This window comes from Pseudonaja textilis, chromosome 2 (genome assembly GCF_049901715.1).
Source record: "Pseudonaja textilis isolate UNSWEBS1 chromosome 2, rPseTex1.2, whole genome shotgun sequence".
Lineage (NCBI taxonomy): Eukaryota > Metazoa > Chordata > Lepidosauria > Squamata > Elapidae > Pseudonaja > Pseudonaja textilis.
In genome coordinates this window covers 96166901-96188682 of record NC_141991.1, presented here as the reverse complement: position 1 = coordinate 96188682, position 21782 = coordinate 96166901, and the positions used below count along the sequence as shown (strand labels likewise).

At 37.9% G+C, this 21782-nt stretch overlaps 1 protein-coding gene across 1 annotated transcript; it reads right to left on the bottom strand.

The window, feature by feature from the left end:
• Nucleotides 1-6723: 6723 nt before the first annotated feature.
• PWWP2A (PWWP domain containing 2A) lies at nucleotides 6724-19778 on the bottom strand. Its single transcript, XM_026696313.2, has 2 exons — nucleotides 18904-19778; nucleotides 6724-9491 (listed from the first exon to the last, which is right to left on the bottom strand). Exons 1-2 carry the CDS (start codon nucleotides 19569-19571, stop codon nucleotides 7802-7804), a joined length of 2358 nt encoding a protein of 785 aa, XP_026552098.1. The 5' UTR covers nucleotides 19572-19778; the 3' UTR covers nucleotides 6724-7801.
• Between the last annotated feature and the right edge of the window lie 2004 nt (nucleotides 19779-21782).

Genomic DNA, 21782 nt, shown 5'->3' with positions numbered 1-21782 from the left:
GAAAATTCCATAAACACAGCAGATGATTAATGTCTCTGAGCTGAAAAAGAAAAATAAAAATTTATAGTTTAAGCTTATTTTCACATGTTCATACTATTATAGAACAGTTTTAAAAAATGGATATAAACTTATTCCACTGAAACAATATTAGATAAACTCAATATGAAAGCTAAACACAATGTATCATCACCATTTTTTCCTTTCTCTTATATTCTGTAACCTTTATAATTCCCAATGATTCTGGATTCCATAGGAAAATGGAGGTGAGTGTACTTTGAAGATCTAGGGATTTCATAATATAGTTTAACCTAATTTTACTGAACAGTTTAAAATACCCAATTGTCTCATTTCTGAGGCATACCATTAATGATGTAAAAGTTCTCATATAATTGGATTTGTTGAAGTTAAAATATTTAGATGTCAAGCAAAATATGTTTGATAACATACATATTGATTTTGAAGGCTTTATAACAAAATGGGCAAACAAAGAAAAAATATATTAGGAAAATAAGGCAGCTGGATTTTGGCATCAAGGATGTTAAAATAATATTAAAAGGCAATTGCAGAAAAGCTTAATATTCATTGCACTTCATTTAGAATTAGTCTTGTAAATATTCATATCAAAACTGCATTTAGGAAAGCTATTTGAGCAATTCAGGTAAATATTTGTGAGTAGGGATTGTATTCTAATCAAAATTATCCCAAAAGCTAGATCCAGATATATCCCCTTCCCTGCCAAAGCTAGATCCAGATGGTATTCATAACAAGGGTTCTTAATTCAAACGTAAAATGGTTATTTAAAAAAATAAAAATAGGTTATCTTTGTATTAAAAGAAGTGGGGAAAATAGCATAATGCTAGGAAATTACAGATAAATTGGGTCAATATCTAATCTGAGAGACAAGTCTTGCAGAAGAAAAATCAACATCTATAGAAAAGTCAGTTGTATTCCACTACCATCTTAGAAATAAGGGGAGAGATGGTAAATGTATGTTTAGGCCAGGAATATGCCACATTTCTGGGCATGGGGAAGCTCACTTGAATTTGAGATCATGTGTTAGGTATCCACTCAAAATAGCCATATAGAGACTTGCTTATTCATCAAATGCCAGCCATGGTGGATATAGCTAGTCACAAAATATTTTAACCAAGTCTCTAATCCATGTTTGAATCATAATTTATAGACTAAGATTATAGCCATCATGACCATAGCATCAGGTCCAAATTACAGAGATATTTTATACTGTCATGCCAAGAGGCAGATCGTTTAATTTGTATAATGTAACATAATGCACGTGGTATTCCCCCCACATCTGGGTACTTATGATGACATGAAAATAACGCTTGGATTGACAAAAGCTTGAAGGACAGAACACAGTGAAGAAATTTTCAGGTTTGGAGTTTAATGCTTTTTAACTGATGAAATGATGATGAAAAGACTCAAAAGAATTTATCTTAATTGGAGAAAAAGTCTTTATAGAAAAGTGAAGTAATGAATATTTGGGTGGAACCCATGCAACCTAAGAGAATGTATTGGGGATATTTTAATAAAAAAGATAATCAGTTTATTGACTGCCATAAAGATGAATTCTGCTGGAAATTGATATTGTAGAAAAGGTGAAAAGAGCAAGTAACTAATTGAACAAAAGCATTGAAATTATTTTCTATAATTAATATATGAAACTTATAGAAAAGATACAGAAAATCATATGGAAAAAAAGGAAAAAATATTCTGATAATCCAGTATCTTCTAATTATTCTAAAATATAGATTTGTCCCAAAAGGTGTTATTCAAAAATTAAAAGCAAGTATGTCCACCTCTGCATAATAAGATCTGCCAGACCTTTATCCATACTATTGTTTGCTTTGAAATAATGTGTGCCAGCATTTATTTGTAAAGTTAGCCATGATATTTAATACCTGCATTGATATGAGCAATCCTAAACTCATATGCAAAACCAGGAAACCCTAATATAGCCAATAGAAATCTAATGCTAATATTTTTCTGTATCTTGGACTCAAGTAATAGACTCCCTAATATACTATGTTATATACATAGCTACTGGTGTCTTTAGTTAAAATGACACAGGAAGCAAAGAAGGATAAATTGGGGGGCGGGGGGGGGGTAGACTCTATAAGGCAAAGAGTTTAGCTTTCAAGAGAAACTGGGATTCGCACTGCAGCTAGAATAGTCCAAGGACAGAGGCATTATATTCTAGAAGTTCCTTCACGCTGCTCAAACTGGGAACAGCAGCAATTATATTTGTTCCACTCTTAACTGCTCCAGACCCTGTCCATGATGAATGTAGACCAACTAGGGGATAATTAGCAAGGACACTTATATTCTAAAAAACCAGAATGTCCTAATTTCAGACAGTACTGTTAGGAACTGTTATCCTCAAAAAGATTTTGAATAATGAAGTTACTGGAAATGAGGAAAATCATAACTGCACCTCAGAACATTAGAAAACCATACAGTACCAAAAAAGAAAAGAAAATCTTCAGACAGGCTCGATTTCAGTAAGTAGTGGCAAATGATGTTGAAGATGTCTCCATTGCATCAGTTCTATTTAATGGGAGAAACAGCAAAGAATTCTGATTTAAGATGATGGTTAATCCCCCTGTAATTTTTCACATCCAATTTTTCAGCCTCTCTCTAGTATTCTTACACTACTATCTGCCCTTAATTTGATTCACTGATATTTATCACTTAAAAGAAATATTTGTTATATAAAAATTAGTAATTCTTTGGCTAGCAACAAGGAAGCCCACCTGACAGATGCATGAGAAAGAATACAGGATTCAAGTTGATTTGACCTTATCTTGGGTTGCTCCAACCATTAAGAATGTAAAACATTTTTATGGTGGTTTAATAGCACAAGAGGAGCCATGTTGAATCAGACCAAAGACCTAGTTTATTAAGTGTTCTCTGTTCGAACTGGCCAACCGTATAGTTACACAAAATCAAAGAGATATATCCGGCATGAGCACATTCCTGTTCTCCACTGCTTGTTTTCAGACATTTTTGATCTTACCATGATTAAAGGGCTGCTTATCTTTTATACATTTGTCTAATAAGTACTTAACTTTAAATTCATCCCTGATAACAAAATTGATTAACATCAGGTTAAGCTTGTGTATGTGCACACATATACTGAGTTCAAAATGCATACAATTATGTGTCATACCACTATATATACTTCAATAAGGCATGCATTTTGTTCTCGCTGGATAGATGGCAATGCTTTTTGAGCATTAAAGAACATAGAACATCCTTCCTAAAGAGATTATTGGCAAAGTGAATTATTGGTTTGCCTAACTCACGGAGATATTTGTTCTTTCACATTATAAATTCAAGAATAGATGCATTATCTGCATTATAAATTCAAGTCTTGCACTTTACTGCACTTAATTTTAGTTCAACCCAGTGTTTATTTTTTTTTCATACCTGGACTACTATTAAGGCATGGGCGGAACACTTATGTATGAACTCATTCCAAGTTGCTGGAGTAATTCCACTACTTTTCATATTTTATCATGCTACCCCTTGCTTGCACAGAAGTGCCTTTTTATTCACTTTTAGCTCATCTAGATACAGGCTCTGGAGTATTTATCACTTTTTTCCCCAGCAGGAACTAGATTTCTCATTTCATTTAATTAGTGTATTATTTTAACTGCTTGACCTTCCCCAAGTACACTTTTGATCCACCACCAGGCTCCTAGGAGACTCATTTGCTGAGATTAATATTCAGTAAGAACTTGTTAAAATAAACATGCTAACAATCCCAATTAAAACATTTCTATGGATAAATGATCAAGGTTATAATCCAGAGCCATGTTCATACATTCTATGTACTGTTTACTCTAAAGATTGCTCTGTAGCCAGTAAATTAGGTAAACATCTGAGAGGAATTACACTGAATCTGAAAAATGCCAAGATATGTGAGATGTTAAGATTTCTTGGAGCTAGTGTTTTTCTTGATTTTTAGCTTGAACAGATCAATTCAGTGCAATTGAACATGGTCTATTGACACAATTGAAATAAGCAGAGGAGGAAGATATGAGACTTGACCTAGAGAAAACTGGGCTCAAATCTCCACTTGGATATATATAATACATCAGGCTATTAAAAAGGTGTATGTGAAAAAATATGAATATATGTATGTATATGTGTACACATAGAATATAAAATATAAGATATATAATTTATAGTTGTACACATTTATAGTTTTATTTACAATGGAACTCAGTGGGTGACCCTCTGGTCTCACCTACTTATAGGATTATTGTGGGGATGAAATCAAGGGGAAAAAATTGTGCCCTGAGAATGGGCTTTCACAAAAAAGCAGGACATCAATAATCAACTTTAAAAATGAGATGAAAGGAGCAATAGTTTAAGAGCTAGATTGTTGATTTTGCTTTGGTAAGCTATTGTAGCTTTCATTATAATTACAACCACTATGCAGACTGAAAATAAATCAATTGCAAGTTGCATGAAAAGTTTCTCTTTAATCTGCCGACAGCCCTAAAGCAGTTGTAATTCAGCAAACCAATGCAGCAAATGTAACTCATTTCCACTAAAATTTGAGCATACAACTCGTGTAGGATCATGTTCTCACAGTAAGATGAAATCAAGTTTAACATATAGATGAATTATAGTTTCACCTCAGTTGTACAGATGCAAGACCATCATCACTATTTCTTACATTAAAAAAATTGCTGAAATAGCACAAGAAATTGCCTTAAAACAATTTGTCCAATACACTATGCAAACTACAAGAAACTGCAGTAGTCCCTAATTAATACCAAGCTTAATTAAAAGATGTAGTCAATTTGTACCTTATCTGAATTGGCATACAACGAAGCTGCCCATAAAAATTGTGTATGTGTGTTACAGACTCCTCTGTAGCTTCTTGGATAGGGGAGATTAACCCCAAATTTGGGAGCCACAAAACTGTAGCTGATAGAAATCCAAATTATGCTGCCTAACTCTTGCATGAGGCACTTTCTCCTCAAAAGAATGGAATTCCAAATAAGTGTTTATTTCATTTGGTGCTTCAACAGTTACTTCTCCCTCCAAAAACAGCCAGAATAAATTACATCCATTAACTTGATGCCTTGCAATGAATATTCATTACATACCGTATGACATTTGATTTTAAAGTTAACCACATAAATCAAAACTTTCATGGGACATAAAATGACATGAAGCAATGGCCAAAGACATCATAATGTCATTAAAAATTCAAACATATTTAGAAGAAACTTTTTCAAAGGCACCAATCTGTGAAGTAGCAAGATACTTGTACATGAGAAAATATTTAAAATAAGAATTCCTGCTTTTGATAATGGTAAGTTGGTGTATTACCTTCCAGACTAAGAATTCTGACACAATAATTTCATTTCCATAGCATAGATGCACCACCTAGTTACATGTGGCTCCTGTAAGCCTTAGTTATGATCCAGAGACCTCTTAAAGTTATTTTTTTTAATGTGGCAAAACGAAAGATTAAATAACTGATTTGGGAATAATCATATTCATTATCTTTCCTTAAATTTCAGTATTAATGAAAAGAAGTCAAACATTTATCCTGGCCACAGGATAATTCTTGGGAATGTATTCAAAGCCATTCCTTGGCTTGGAAAAAAAATATGCATTCAGTTTAAATTAATTTCTGAATCTATTTGAATATGTGGTTCGGAAATAGGATTTCAAGGTAGAAGAGTACTTCCATAAACTAAGTATGAATGTTCAACTTGATTATGTCTAGAGAGCTAGTCCACCCATTACAAATTTAAAACAAACTTTGTCCACGGCAACCCTAAACCAACCTACGTTTTCAAGTTTATGGTAAACAGTGACAGTGTATTTTAGAAAATCCTGAGCATAGCCTGCCTTTCAAAAAGACATAGCATGTTTTGTTCCTTGAACTACTACATTGGTTTCTGTTTGCAGGAAAGAGAATACACAGTATAAGACTGAAATAGGACTGAATGCCATTTTGTGTGTTTTCTAATTTCAAAAAGACTGAATACAAGTTCATTTCTTAATAGATTTGGAACTTTACAATTGATTGTGAGCATTGTCAAATGGAGTACCTCAGGAAAACAGAGACTTTCTAAAGAATATTTCTAAAATAGCTATACAGTTTAAAGCTTAAGTATTTTGGAAAAATTGAGTTAACATTTTATTATGTGAGACATACCTTAGCATCAGTCACAACAGAGCCTTTTAGTCATTATTTCTTTGGACTCCATATGTTGGTCTGATTTTTGTTTAACACTTTATCTACTTGTAGAACTCAGGTATAAATTTTAGGGCAACAAAGTTAAGCCCGCTAAGAACAGTTAACTACAAAGTAGTAGAATCTGTTGCACAGGCTATCGAACTGAACTAACTCCATTTCACTGCCCAATGCAGAGCATGAGACAAGCAGATTATTTAACAGCAAGAAAACATTCAGTAACATAGATTAGAAATATAGGAAGGCACTTCTTACAGAATTACTGATAAACATTTAGGGAAAAACAATTGAATTTATAAAAAATAGAAACTTTGTTATTTTGAACACCATTATTTTATAAGCAGCGACTGAAGCCAGTTTAGTTAATGATGAGCAATAAAAAATGATTTCCTTCAGAATGTCTCCTAAGCATTGCATAAACAGACCAGCCTCACTTCCTGAGTTTCCTTCAGGGCTTTTTGAGAAACACACACAAATAATTAGATTTAGTCAATTTTATTTACATTTTTGTACATTTCAGAGCATTACACAATTACATTTTCCATATTTTCTGACCTGCAAACAGATACCTTAAATGGAAATACTTTAAAAAATGCAGTTTGATACATCCAAATGCAACAATTACACATCTGACAATTCACAAAGTGTAATTTACTAGGACGTATCCTAAGGATTTAAGAACAAGTAGTCAGGGAAATTAATTATTTACACAACACAAAATTCTCAAGCTAACCCTTAGAACAAATGTCCTAGGAGCACCCTCCCTTCCCCAACAGGAAATTTATGTAATTCACACTTAATGCAGCATTAACAGTCCTTGATCCCATAAATGGAAGGACTGTCCAGTCTAATGTGAGCAACCAGCTTTCTCTTAAAACTTGCCAAAACCTGAAGAGTGTATGTTTATCCATGGGTGCATAGCATAATTTTGAGCATTTGAAAAAAAGTGATCACAAACTTATTTATTAATGATCAAATCTACCAGAATTCCAATTAGACTGGTTTCTAAAGGAATTAAAGTGGCTGGCAGGAACAAAAGCATTTTAGGCATAGAACCATAGGTGAACTCTTTGGGCTCACTTCCATTGGATAAAATCACAGAAATAAAGCTTACAAGTGAGATTCTGCATTTAAGGTGGGCTGTCCAGTTATGCCTGCAAATCCCATCACTTAGATTGATTTCCCGCCCCTCCCCTCTTTCCACATTGAAATGGTATATATAGTGGATAGAAACTAGTAAAAATTCCCTGCAAATAAACTGCTCTTCAGCTGAGATTATGGCTCCTGTGCTTGGGGTGAGCAAAGGAACTTCTTTTACAAAGAAATGTAAAGAGTTCTCTTGAAAAATACTGAGCTCTCGCTTTAGGTTAATCTGATTGCATGTACAATTTTTTTAAGGTTAACTTTCAGTCAAGACATTGCTACAAATGGAAATTTCAGTATAAAAAGCAGCCAACTGAGTGCATTTTTTAATCTAATTGGCCCAAGTCCTTCAAAATAGTTAACTAGGTTAGACATTTCGTGGTGCCTCACCATTTCTTGCCTACCTTACTTTGTTCATGTTTCAAACTGTGTCAGCAGGGCCCGAACTTCAGGAGTTAGCTGCTTAGCAGCCTTGGCTGCTTCTGTAATGGCCTTGCGGTAAAGACCTTTTCTCTTCTTATTAAATCGCGACTGAAAGTTTTCTAAAAAAGGGGAGAGCTGTGAAAGAGCAAGAAAAGATGTTGTTGGGGACCCAAACCATGAAATACGAGCTTCCTGTCGGACTAACAGGCCATTATCTTTTCGGCTCACAGTTATAGTAAGAATACGGGCCGGCCACCATGGGAAGCCATATATCTTGGCCCAAACAATGTCTCCTACACATATGGTCCTGCCATCTGGTGTGACACATTTAGAGACATTTTTTGAAAAGACTTTCAAAGAATTACTGAGCTTTTTCTCTTCCTTTAAAGAGGAGGAGAAGGAGGAGGAGGAGGAGGAGGAAGGTGCATGCATGCTGCCTGGAGGAAAATCAAAGCTTTCAGTAGTGCTACACTCAGAATTGGAGGACTTCAAGTCATCTGTGCTATCACTACTACAGATTGATGCACTGGAAGAGTCAGATTTCTTTTGATTAAGGGTCATGTAAACTGTAATATTGCTTTTGCTGCCTCTCTTGCCCATGGTCTGCTGTTCATCCTGATCAACAGGTACATGCACTTCACTTGTGTCCTGAACCTCACTGTTGGTCTCTTCAGGACCTTCTGAGGGGCTCTGATTTTCTGAAGGGGCCTCACCTGCTGAGCGGGTAGACGAGCAGCGAGACTGGGGCTTAGCTGCCATCTTGCCACTCTGCAATTTCTCCAGCCCTGTCTTGAGAGAGGAGTCATTTTCTTCATTTCGGTACCTTTGTGGCTTCAGACGCAATCGGGGAGGCAGGGAACCTGAGCTGGTGTTCTGAAGACGCCGTGTGAAGTGGACCTTTGAATGTGCATTTTTGGAAGTTGAAGTTGCACTCTGTTTCTTTTGTGCCTTTTCTTTGGCTATTTTCAAAACTTCCCTAGCTTTTGCATGATCCATGTTTTTGCTCTGAAGAACTTTTTTAGTATTTAATTGGGTTTTTGATGTATTTGCTTGAGTGGGAACTTTGACTACTCTACTTCTGCTGTGGACAATACTTGCAACTTTGACCACAGAATTCTTTTTCTGGCTTTCATTCTGACTTTTCCCATCAACTTTATGATCAGTTTTAATTTTTTTATTCACAGTAGTTATGCTCTCATTTCTTCGTTTCCTAGTATCCTCACATCTTGAGGAGTCACTTGCATTGCTGCCGCCCTTCTTAATTTCTTTCTTTTCTGCAACAATACTGTTCTTACATTTGTCACATAAGACATGTCTGGGTCGTAATTTGATAGCATTCATAATAGAAGTGGGTTCCTCCCTGTACAATTTTCGCTTGGGCCGCTTAATTTTTCGAGGTGGAGGTTGAGGTATTGATTGGTTATATGTGTCCCTGATAAACAAAGGAGGAGGATATGGCGCCCCCACATGGAAAAGGGGAGGCGGTTTGGAAGTCCATAGGCTTTTAACCAGGCTATGTTCTGATGGCTGGATGGGAGAAGAGTCTGGGACAACACCATTAGCTTCGCATGTCACTTGCATCTCATCTTGGAATGATTTACTTGGGAGCTGCATGGCTTCAGGTTTATCCTTGTACTCCCGTTTGGGAAATATAGTCACAGGAATTCCATGGGGTCCAAACCTTAACAAGAGAGAAACACACAGTTAACTGCCAATCTCCATTTGCTATCTTTTAGAAGTTTATATGAGGAACATTTTGAATACCATAATATACTCAAATTTAAAGGGCATTTCATGGCTCAACTGCATCTTTATTACCAAACAAGGACTGTTCAACTGGCTTGAATGGCTTTAAAATATGATCATAAATTTATATTCATCAATAGTTTAAATTTGATGTTCACATTTTTTTGACTTTATGATCTAAGGCAATAGTTTCTAAATTGTCAGTTCTGAAATATCTTTTCATTTGTCCAAACTCCATATAAATTGGAAGGGAAGTCAAATGGCAGAAGACTGGAACGGGGTGAGGGTGGGGGGAGGAGGATGGTCCCTGCACAACATATGGATAGCAAGTTCTCATTCAAACAAATTACTCTTCTAAGCCCAAAATATCAGTTCACTAGATGGTTATGCAGTCCATATACAAAGCTTAATGCACAGGAGATTCTTTTTGGCTTGTATATACAAAATCTAATGAGAACTCAAATATTTCTTTCCGTTCTATTTGGTAATAACGCAGATAACTGAAATTAATAATGAAAATGTAGTTGAACTGCATTGGCCTCATCTATTTTCAAACAATATAGTCAGTTCAAGTAAAGAACACAAAAACATAATCATAAATGGTAACCATAACTGGTTTTCTCAACTGTATACGAGCTTGAAAAAACTTTGTTTTATAACTGAAGTGCTATTGATAGTAGCAGTATTTTATACCTACACTGGAGAATTATGTAACTGGCATAAAAATAATTTATAGAGTTTAAATTAGAGAGTATGGTTTAATCATTTTGTATCACTCAAAATGATTTAAACAAGATCATTTGTTTGCTTATTATTATGCGGTTAATAATATTATCTACACAGGAGTTTCCAAAATGGCTGGAGATGGGACATAAAGAATTTCCATAGGATCTTTGTAATGACATAAACTTTTTGGAAAATTTAGCATTAACAAAACAGTGTTTTTCAAAACGGAAATCAAACAGACTGGGAACACCAGGCAAGCTGATGGGAAGAAGCAAAGTATTGATAATGGGAAAATTGGCAGCAAGTCACTTAAAAGTTAAGAGGAATGGAGACCTGACATAAGTATACTTTGGAGCATGTGTAAAATTGTAGAGAAATAGATAAACTGAGGGTATTAACATATTAAAAGGGGAAGGTGCTACCAATAGGTGGAATACATACTCCAGCATATGTTACACTATAAGAGAGGTATAATGAGATGGTCAGGTGAGTCTGCCAATTGTTAAGATATTCCCAAACTATTTATCTTATAATACCATTCCATTGATGGAACTATGACTTTAAATAATCAAATCACTTAATATTTATTGTTGTACTATCAATGTTTCACTTTAAGCATGGAAATTCTGCTATTCTTTTCATTTAGTTATATTATGACTGAATATATGTTCGTCCTACTTACAATCTCCCTTGCATCTTCCCTCTGCACCTAAGATAATTTCACAGAAATCATCTACTTAAGACCTAATTTTTGATTAGGAAACACTACATCTATAAATTCATTGTTTTCCCCTGTGAATCTTTACAAATGGTTGTCCAATCTTTTCTTGAAAACCTCCAGTGATAGTGCACCCACAAGTCAGGGAGCCAAGCTGTTCCACTGATTAATCATTTTCACTGTCAGAAAATTTCTTATTTCCTGACAGAATTTCCCTCTGATCAGCTTTTACCCATTGCTTCTTGTTCTGCCGTCAGGTGTGATGGAGACCAAATTGACACCCTCTTCCCTGTGACAATTCAAAAGCATTAGAAGATCACTATCATGTCTCCCCTGAGCCTTCTCTTCAAAGGCTAAACATGTCTAGTTCCTTTAGCCATTCATCACATCATTTGGTCTCTAGGCCTCTTATCATTCTTGTTGTTGCCTGCACTATTTCTAGGGCCTCAGCATTTTTTCTACTGTGTTCAAATTACCTATTATAGTGCAAATATTTTGGCAGCCTAGTCATAACTAGTAACTCCTTCAAAAAGTCTTACTAAACTTGCCATATTTTTTTCCATGTGAAAGTTCTACTAATTTGCAACATCTCAAAACCAATCAGTCAAATCCAGCATAGTCAGGGACAATGATATGATTCAAATTTAAAATATATACTGAACTCTTGAGCATAATCTAGATAATGCTAAGCACTTTTCAAGAACTAAAATAATAAGTATAGTTAACTTTTTCATTGAAATCAAGGCTTAAGGCTTCATACTGCATCTATTATTCTAGCTAGTATTAGATTAGATCAGCTGCTTTCTAACTAACTCACTAATTCGATGTCCTCACTTGACAATTGTGAGGAAATCTAATACTGGACTATATTTCATCTAACCAGCTCTTTTCAAGTCCATCAGACTATCACTCAGCTTTTCTATGATGACATCTATCAAGCGCATTATAGCCTATTAATTATTTTCATGAACTCCTGAGCTAGGAAAGTTAACATCTGAAAATGACATGCCAGGCCTTATTGGTTTTTAAATCGATACCAGGGGTGTCAAACTCACAGCCCACAGGCCGGATGCATCACACACTGGCCACGCCCACCCCTGGTTAATAAAGAGGGGGAAAGTCATATGTCACGTGACGTGACACCACGAGTTTGACACCCCTGATCTATACCAACATACAGTACAATAGCTTATGAACAGCGAGCCCCAACTGCTGCCAATGTACATTTTCCAGCAGAATTCAATGCAACATATTATTAATTCCAGTATTTAAGATTCACAGAATTCAAGACAGTTTAGCTTGCCATATTTGTTTTTATGTACATGCAAACACTTCAAAAAAATATGCAAACATAATTTTCCTTCCGCCAGGCTCTAACTGGTCTCCTCCTCCCTTTCATCTATTTGTATTGCTGCCATAATTCAAGACATACCTTTCCCTGCTTCTTTCCTACAAGCACGTTTAGGAGTAGCAGAGTAGCTGCTGTTTCATGGCTTGTAGTCAACCTGGTAAAATAACTATATGCCTCAACTCTGCTTAGGGCCAAATATTATCCTAATGATGCCTGTGGCTACAAAACCTTTACTTTTATTTGCACTATAGACTTTATTTCACTTGATGTTTTTTTAAAAAGTGCTAGCCTCCAACATAGTATTTTTTAGTTTTAGCTACATCTCTGTTCCAGAGCAGGCCTTCTGTAGTAGCAGAGAGCCTCATGATGATGCAATTCTCTTAGTAAATGAATATTTTGTGACTGGTCATGCTACTACTGCCTTCCCTATTCTATTTTGTGAATCCAAGCTTTCTCTGTGCTCATCGGATCCTACAAAAGGATGCTTACATATTTCTTTGTATGATACTTTTATAGCACAATCCTGTAACTATTTGTATATAATTGCTTTAAAATATGGCAGTATAAAATTGTAAACACTCAGGAGAAAAAAAAAACATGCCTACTGCAGCTCAGGGACAGAAAAGAATTACTGCCAGCATTCCTCATCATCGAACCTCTTGGACTGCTAGAAGTGAAGGTCAGCAATATCTGGACAGACAGGTATCATCTTAAGAGTATAATCTTCTACTGCATGAAATGTCTTCTTAATTGAAGGTTTATCCTGCCATTAAAATCTGATGTCCAGAATTAAATATCTGAAAATAAAAATTACTTATATAATGGTGTATTTAAAATTGGCTGGACATACATAATTAGGCTGGGTTGAATAATGCAGAAAGCATTTTCCATCTTAAGCTGATTTAAGAGAACTAAACCATATGCAAAAGGCAAAGTGGGCAAAAAGTCTTTTACCAAAAGAGTGTCATAGCAGTCGTTTGATTATACTAGCCCTCATCATCATGGTAATAACATGCAAAAATTCTATAACCTGATATCCCTGAATGCATCTACAGATACTCTTTGCTTTATAATCATTCGATTAACAAAGGGTCAAAGTTACAACATCACCAAAGAAAGGACTTATGACAATTTCACCCTGAAGGCATTTGATTACAATTTGGGAGTTTGTCAACCGGCTTGTATCTATGATGGTTGCAGCACCTTGCAGTCATACGATTAACGTCTGGAAGATATCATCTCAGAATCACTCTACCACATCTTTCAAAAATCCTGGAACACCAGGGGAACTACCAGAGGACTGAAAAAGACCTGATGTGGTTCCCATCTTAAAAAAAAAGAGGGGAGGGGGGGGCGGGAAACAGATCCAGGAAATTACAGAGCAATCAGCCTATGTCAATACCCGGGAAGATACTGGAAAGATGATTTAAAAAACAGACCTGCCAACATCTAGAGACCAGTAAAGTAATAATTAGCAGTCAGCACGGGTTTGTTAAAAATAGATCATGCCAAATCAATCTTATTTCATTCTAAAACATAGTGACTAAATTAGTAGATCCATGAAATACTGTGGACATAATATACTTAGACTTTAGCAAGGCATTTGACAATGTAGACCACAATCCACTTCTTGGTAAGCTGGAAAAAAGTGGGATAGTCAGCATCACCACTAGATGGATTTGTAACTGGCTGACAAACTGAACTCAATGAGTAGTCCTTAATGGGTCTACGTCTACATGGAGGGAAGTAAATAGTGAGGTACCACAAGGTTCCGTCTCAGGCCCAGTAATTTTTAATATCTTTATAAATGACTTAGATGAGGGAATAGAAGGGGAACTTACAAAATTTGCGAATGATATTAAGCTGGCAGGAATAGCTAATACCCTTAAGATTCAGATGGATCTTGATAGACTAGAACACTGGGCTGTATCTAACAAAATGAAATTCAATGTAGAGAAAAGTGAAGTCTTACACTTAAGCAAGAAAAAGCAAGAGTACACAATATAGACTGGGTGAAACCAAGCTTAATAGCAGTAACTGTGAGAGGGATCTTACAGTCTTAGTGGACAACTAGTTAAATGTGAGCCAGCAATGTGAGGCAGCAGCCAAAAAAGCCAATGCAATCCTAAATTGCATTAAAGAGGGATACAATCAAGATCAAGTGAAGCACTGAACCTCTATAGAGCCTTAGTAAGACCATCCTAGAACACTGCATTCAGTTTTGGTTACCACACTATTAAAAAGATGTTGAGACTCTAGAAAATGTGCAGAGAAGGACAAGATTAGGGGACTGGAGGCTAAAACATATGGAACTGGGTATGGCTAGTCTAATGAAGAGAAGGGCCAGGGGAGACATGATAGCAGTGTTCCAATATTGGAGGGGCTGCCATAGAGAAGAAGGGATCAAGCTATTTTCCAAGGCACCCAAAGGCCAGAGAAGCAATAATGGATGGAAACTGATCAAGGAGATTCAACCTCTAGAAATAAGGAGAAATTTTCTGACAGTGAGAACAATCAACCAATGGACCAGCTTGCCCTCAGAAGTTGTAGGAGCTTCATCACTCGAGGCTTTCAAAAAGAGATTTGATTGCCATTTGACAGAAATGATGTAGGATGTCCTGCTTCAGCAGGGGTTGCACTAGATGACCTACAAGGTCCCTTCCAACTGTTAATCTATTAAATCTGTGGCCTTCCCAGTTGGCTTTCAACAAACAAATCCAGATTTACTAAACAACTGTATGACATTATTAACAATCATAGTGAATTGCTTAAGAGGGGGTAAAAAAGGCTGTAAAACCAAGTCCAGTTATATGATGCCTTCTTTAATAACCACACTGCTTAGTGACTGAAATTCCAGTCTCAGTTGTGGCTGTAGGTCAAAGACCAACCGTATAATTGTCAAAAATTGGGAACATAAATTTCTTATCGGTTTGAGGCAAGCAATGCATGAAACTTGCAGAGTTAGCTTAAGAATGAGAGCTTAATTTTTAGAAAAAAACCTTAAAACTTCTTACTCAAAACTCAGGAAATAATAAATCAGAAATCACAGATACATGCCACATGGTTCTGCCCATTTGTTTGCCAAGCATATTGCAGCTCCAGCTATCAAATAATTGCTTATCTTTTCATTATAATACATTTATAATGTGTAACACATTTTGAACACAAATTCTTCGCTATGACTTCCACACAAGGAAGTTTACTTACAACATACTGTTTTTAAAAAATTATTCTAACCAGCTCAATGGACAAAAAAGAAAAGGTAATTAAAACCTACTTGTTCTAAATGATATCATCACTATTGAAATGTAAAGCAGTATGGAGTCATTTTTACTATGAATTTCAATAAGACAAGATCATTTTATAAACCACATAGTGTTGGGCCAAGGATTTTCAAACTTGGCAAGTTTAAGACTTGAGGACTTCAACTCCCAGAATTCCTGAGCTAATCTTACTGTAGGAGGAATTCTGGGAATTGAAGTCCATAAGTCTTAAAACTGCCAGTTTGAAGACCCCTGTGTTAGGCGCAGTGTCTTCAAATTCCAAAGAATCTTTACCTACCATGAGCAAGTCTATATCTTAGCCTTGTAAGATGATGCCCTATAACAGTGTCTGTTACAATTGCATCAACTATATTATTGATTTGTAAGAAAACATATGAACTTCATGAAAACGTTAAACCTTGGTCACGTTTTATTATAAAACTGTATAGAACTGCAAAGTATCTTAACTATTTCCAGATTTAACTGGCACCTAGCAACTAAAAGCACCAACCCACAAATACTTCTCTTAGCATCAGCAATTTCTCTGTACCATTTTAAGATTCTTTCATGTTAAATAGTTGTGCATTACACAGCAAAATACTAACATGCAGCATGATGTTTATTTCTAAGAATACCGCATTCACGACTTCATTTTCAAATAAGTGCACAAAATAAGAAAACAAAAATGAATAGCAATCTTTCTAGGCTGCATTTTGCTAATGGAAGTTTTGTTCTTTACTTTGAAGCTACAACATGCTTCAAATTTGTCAACCAGATTAAAAGCTATATGCCTGTTCTTTTCTTTTCTTATCGTCTTTCTCCAGTATGTGTATGCGTGTGTGTATATCTATCCATCCACTATATAACAGCTGAAAAAGCATTACTGTGAAGTACTGAAATAAATGAAACAGTAACATCTCCTACTTATGCCTGTATCAAATGGCTTATCAACTATGCAAGAGAAGAGGCAAAGTTTCCCATTCTTTGTTAAAGAAGAATGTTAAAGATAGCTCTAGAAACATCAGAGCGTAGACAAGCTACTAATACAAGCATTGTTTAGGAGTATGCATGCTTGATATGTGAAACAACTTGCTGTTTTAATTTTTTTTATCTAATGGGGTTGAATTTCACTTTATCCAGCAAAGAGCACTGATGTTACTGTTTTCCAACCCTATTTCAGTTCTGCATAGTTCGAATATCATACCTGCAAAAGAAAATGTAAGGTAAGACACTTTACCAGATCTATTAAGGCTATATATCAAGGAAAAAAACACAAGGACATTAGGTCTTAAACTGCTGTGGATAATGTCAGACTATCCTTTCCACTAGCACCAATGGGCTGACAGACCTGAGAATTTGAAAGCCAGCATATGTGGTATATTTGTTACAGAAAACATATAGCAATATCAATGGCAATACATGATCAATTCTATATACCTTTAAATACCTTGTGGACTTTTAAATACCTTGTGGACTATGAAGATGTGCATACTGGAAATTCATTATACTCTCAAATATTATAAGAACCAGCCTTCCTATAGCTGCCTCTGTGGCATAATTATAATACAATTACATTTTATAATCTTACTATACACTCTGAAGGAGTTAGAAACTGCATTACCTATATTTGTTTATAAGTAAGGCAGTAAGAATGGTCATACACTATCAAAAATTCTATAAGCCCGTCAGGCAATTTTAGTATGTACCAGAAATTTGGTAGTTAGATATATTAAATATGTAAGCATTGCACCCTAGTGTGATTACATGTCATCAAGTCAGTGTTGACTCTTAGCAACCACATAAACAATCTTCTCCAGGATGATGTGTCCCCAATCTGGTTATTAAGGACTCCTGAGGGTACACCTATTACCGGTGTAATTGAAACCATCCACCTTGCTTGTTATCCTCTTAACCATTGTGTTAAATTTGCAGTATTACAATTTTAAAAGGCTACTGGCCCCAATAGCTTTATCTTTTTCAATTGCCAAAGTTCCTCCTTCCATTTTTTAAAGTTTCAGGCTTCCCAGTCCTTTGGTATCTCACAAGGCTCCATTTATATGTATTTTTAAGTGGCAACGCAGTGATGTATACAATGTTCCTGGAAATACTTAACCCACAAGAATGAATTTAAAAATGTAGGACTTTATGATACAAACAGTATTCATCTTCCTCTTCAGAATGGAAAGATACGTGGGCCCAAGTTCTCAGAAATCCTGCTAGATGACCTGAGTTATTTTAGACAAAATTTAAGCTACAATCTTTTGTTGTTTCTTTGTAAACAAGGGAAGCAGCTCAGCTTTACTACATAGGAATGCATTTCCTTAATCAAGTATACTGTGGAAAAGACAAAAAAAGATTGCTTCCTTCAGTGCCATGTATTTCCTTTACACAATTGAGTGTCCATGTAAAAATGAGAAATCTTTTCCAAAGTAAGCTTTAATGTCGATACTGGGATTGTTTACAAATATACCTTTTACCTGATGAACTCAATTAAAGGGTGTGTCACAGCATGCTCTGGTGCCAGTTCCTCAAAGCCAGAAAAATTAAGGCTTGTGCCAGAACAAGTTGCTTTGTAATATACAAATAAGTGCAGTTTTCATCCTGCCTGCAAGAAAGAAAGCTATATACGCAGCAGCTTTCAAATATCTATTACCTGCATCAGAAGACATTCTATCATTTTTCCCCATAGTAGCAACTGATCATTTCTGCACTATAAAGCTAGGAAGGAAGAATCAAATGAAGGAATGCTAAAATATCTATAGCAATAAGGTAACTTCTTTTTTTTTGACACAGCCACAACATTGCCAGTATCATCTCAAGCTCAAGAGACACGGGGAAAATTGTACAGCCAACTCCATGTGGGATGGATAGCAACCCTCACAGACCACTTCTTTGCTTAAAAGGAAAAACTAAAGCTGGGAGTGAATCTTAACACAAAACGAAGGACGAAAAGGCAAATACTAGTCATTGAGGTGGGGAAGGGAAGGGGGATGGATGACTTTCCTGGCTTGGGGTTTAGGCCACGAGGCTCACTAAAAGGCCACTCGCGCCCCCTTGGCGGAGCCATAAAGCCCTGCACCTCATGGCTCGCCCCACCTTCCTGTGCAAGTCGCCCAGGAGGCGATCGAGGCCTCGACTCGGCGGAGATTATTGGGGGAGGGAGGTTATATAGAGGAGGTCCAAAGCCACTCCGGGCAGCGCCCGATGCGTCTCCTTTGAATAACCCCGGAGGTCCGGTGGGAGAGGGAGGCTTAGAGCGGTCAGGGCGCGGCCGATCAGGTTCGCTCACCTTTTGGAGAGATCCATGAGGACTCCGGAGAAGAGCTTCTCCCCGAACCGGAACGACACCACCAGCGCATCCTCGATGATGTGATCCAGGGTGACCAGCACCTCTGAGCCCGGCAGCAACAGCGCCTCCTCCTCCTCCCCCGCTGCACCGGCAACCCCCGGCTCCGCAGCCCCCGAAAGCTCCGGTTGCTTTGCAACGCTTGCCGTGGTACTGGCGGCGGCGGCAGCATCCGGCTCCTCCTCCTCCGGCCGAGGCGGCTCCTCCCTGGGCTCCGGCCCCGCGGGGCCCCCAGCTGCAAGTAGCAGCGGAGGTAACAGCGGCAAGCCCGGTTGCGGAGGCTGCTCGCCTACCTCTTCCTTTTCAGAATGACCGGAGAGCGTGGCCGTCAGCGAGCGAGGCTGAAGAAGCTCTCCCACGGGGCCCGGGTTGGGCTGGGCCTGCGGCAGGTCTCGGGTCCCCGCTGGGCTCTTGGGCGGCGGCGGCTGTTGAGCCTCTCCGCCCGGAGTTGGCTCGGGATCCTCCCTGGCAGCGTCGAGCACCGCCGACTCCACGGCAGCCTGCGTGCCGGCGGGGAGCGCGTCTGCGCCGGCTTCGCTGCCTGGCATGGGCTCGATCTCGCTAGCTCCCCCATCACCCGGCACCGCCGCAGTCGCAGCCACGGCCGCCATTTTCTCTGGTGTCGCTTCCTCCTCCCTCTACCAGCAGCAGGATCGATAACCGTGGCCTTCTTCCCCCGCCTGGCTAGGAGGGGGACGCCGCCTATCGGGGGAGGCAGGGATCTTGCCGGTTCCCCAGCTCCTATTGGGTTCGGCACAGATCCATCAAGCGCAGATGTAACTTCCCATTGGCCCGGGGAGGAAACGTTGACGTTGAGGGCAGGAAGAGGAAAAAAGAGGGCGGAGATCCCGGTATCTGTGTCGACAAAGATCAAAAGGGGGCAGGTTAATGAGCAGCTCTTCTTCTATTTGTGGGGGGGGGGGGAGAGAAAAGCCCGCCCCTCTCGCGGAAGCGCCTCATTGGCTTGTCAAGACGTCTAGTGAAATGTAGGTTTTAAAGCAAGCTAGAAAGTGGTTATCTTTAGCACCCCCAGCACCCCCCCCCAGGCTGTCCCGTAGGATGGTCGTGTGAAGGAGGTGGGGAGAACGCAAGGACGGATTCTCTTCTCCCCACATCCAAATCTCTGCGCTCGCTTGATACCGTGCTTGGTACGGCCAGTCCAATTTCCAGGGTGGGAGAGAACTCGAACCTATACTGTGGCTTCTCGAACCAACGAAACACATGGAAATTGCCCTGCTTAGCGTTAACCAAGCCAGCCCTAGAAGCCCAGAGAAGGGGATTGAGGGCGGGGAGAGAAAAGCACAACACGGCCCATGGGCCGTCTTGGGAAAAAGAAAAGGTGGGAGCCGGGATATTGATGGAAAACGCTGCGCCCGGATTTGGGAATGCTCAATTTAATAGAATGGAAGAGTTCCCCTTTTGAGGAAGCCCTTTGGATGCGACTAAAATGTTTCGCTGTAGCTGCACATGATCAGAAATCTTTCTCTCTGCTTTAATTTTTGAAGAAATGAGATAGTGTTATTACAATACGATGGATTAGCATCAGCTGTGGCTTCTTCCTTTCAGAATATATTCAGTATTAAGAACATGGTCTCCAGGTTATTTTAGGAACTATTTCTACCACATCGTTTTCCTATAGTTAATGAACATGCTGTAGTCAAGCCATGTGTTCATGGCTTATGAAGTACAATAAACTACGTGTTATCTTAGTCTAGCTTTTCACATGCTGAACTAAAGCATGTCTCTGGTACAAACCCAACTGGAAAGTACAGTACATACACACTTGAAGAAAATGCTATAAGCCTCACTGGGCCTATTTCAAAGAAGTAAACACCAGTCAACTTTATCAGATCAGGTTATGCTAACCCAGCATACCAGCTGCTCAGTCCTTGCATAACTCATAAAAACGTTTCTCCATTAATCCTACTGCACTATATTATTCATCTTGTTTCAAGAGACAGTAATCTCATAGTTACAATAAAATCTTAAAAATCATTTTTTATCTTAAATCATCAATTATCTTAAATCATTGTAAAATTTCAAGAATCAGTTGACTATACCATTTAATACAATGTGTGAATAATGATTTGCTTTACACTGCAAGATGAACCTCTTCAAACATCTTTTTTGTTTGAATTTCAAATTGACATGTCTTATAACGAGCTGGTTTTGATTCAGTCTCAAAAACATATTTCCAGAAAGGATGGCAAAAAATCAGCAGTCTGATAGCATTTTTCTAGAGAACATAATTAGATTAATAGTGTTGGAAGGGACCTTACAGGTCATCTATACCATTTCTGGCAGTTGGCAATCCAGTCTCTTCTTGAAAGCTTCCAGTGATGGAACTCCCACAACTTCTGAAGGCAAGCTGTTTCATTGGCTGTCACTATCAGAAAAATTCTCCTTATTTCCAGGTTGAACCACCCCTTGTTCAGTTTCCATCTATTATTCCTTGTCTGGTCTTCAGGTGCTTTGGAAATTAACTTGACCCCCTCATCTCTGGCAGCTGCTCACATATTGGAACACTGCTATCATGTCTTCCCTGGTCCTTCTCTTCACTAGACTAGCCAAGCCCAGTTCCTGCAACTGTTCGTTGTATGTTTTAGCCTCCAGTCCTCTAATCATCTTGATTGCCCTTGTCTGCACTCTTTCTAGAGTCTCAACATTTTTTAATAGTGTGGTAACCAAAACTGGATGCAGTACTCTAGGTATGGTCTTACTAAGGTTTTATAGAGTGGTATTAGTACTTCTCTTGACCTTGACTGTATCCCACTATTAATGCCATTTAGGATTGCATTGGCTTTTTTGGCTGCCACCGCACA

Excerpts from the sequence above, each read along its gene's own strand:
- PWWP2A (XM_026696313.2), bottom strand. The coding sequence starts at position 19,571 with ATGGCGGCCGTGGCTGCGACTGCGGCGGTGCCGGGTGATGGGGGAGCT. Across the intron at positions 9,492-18,903 it reads CTCATGGATCTCTCCAAAAG|GTTTGGACCCCATGGAATTC; the intron begins GTGAGCGAACCT and ends TCTCTTGTTAAG.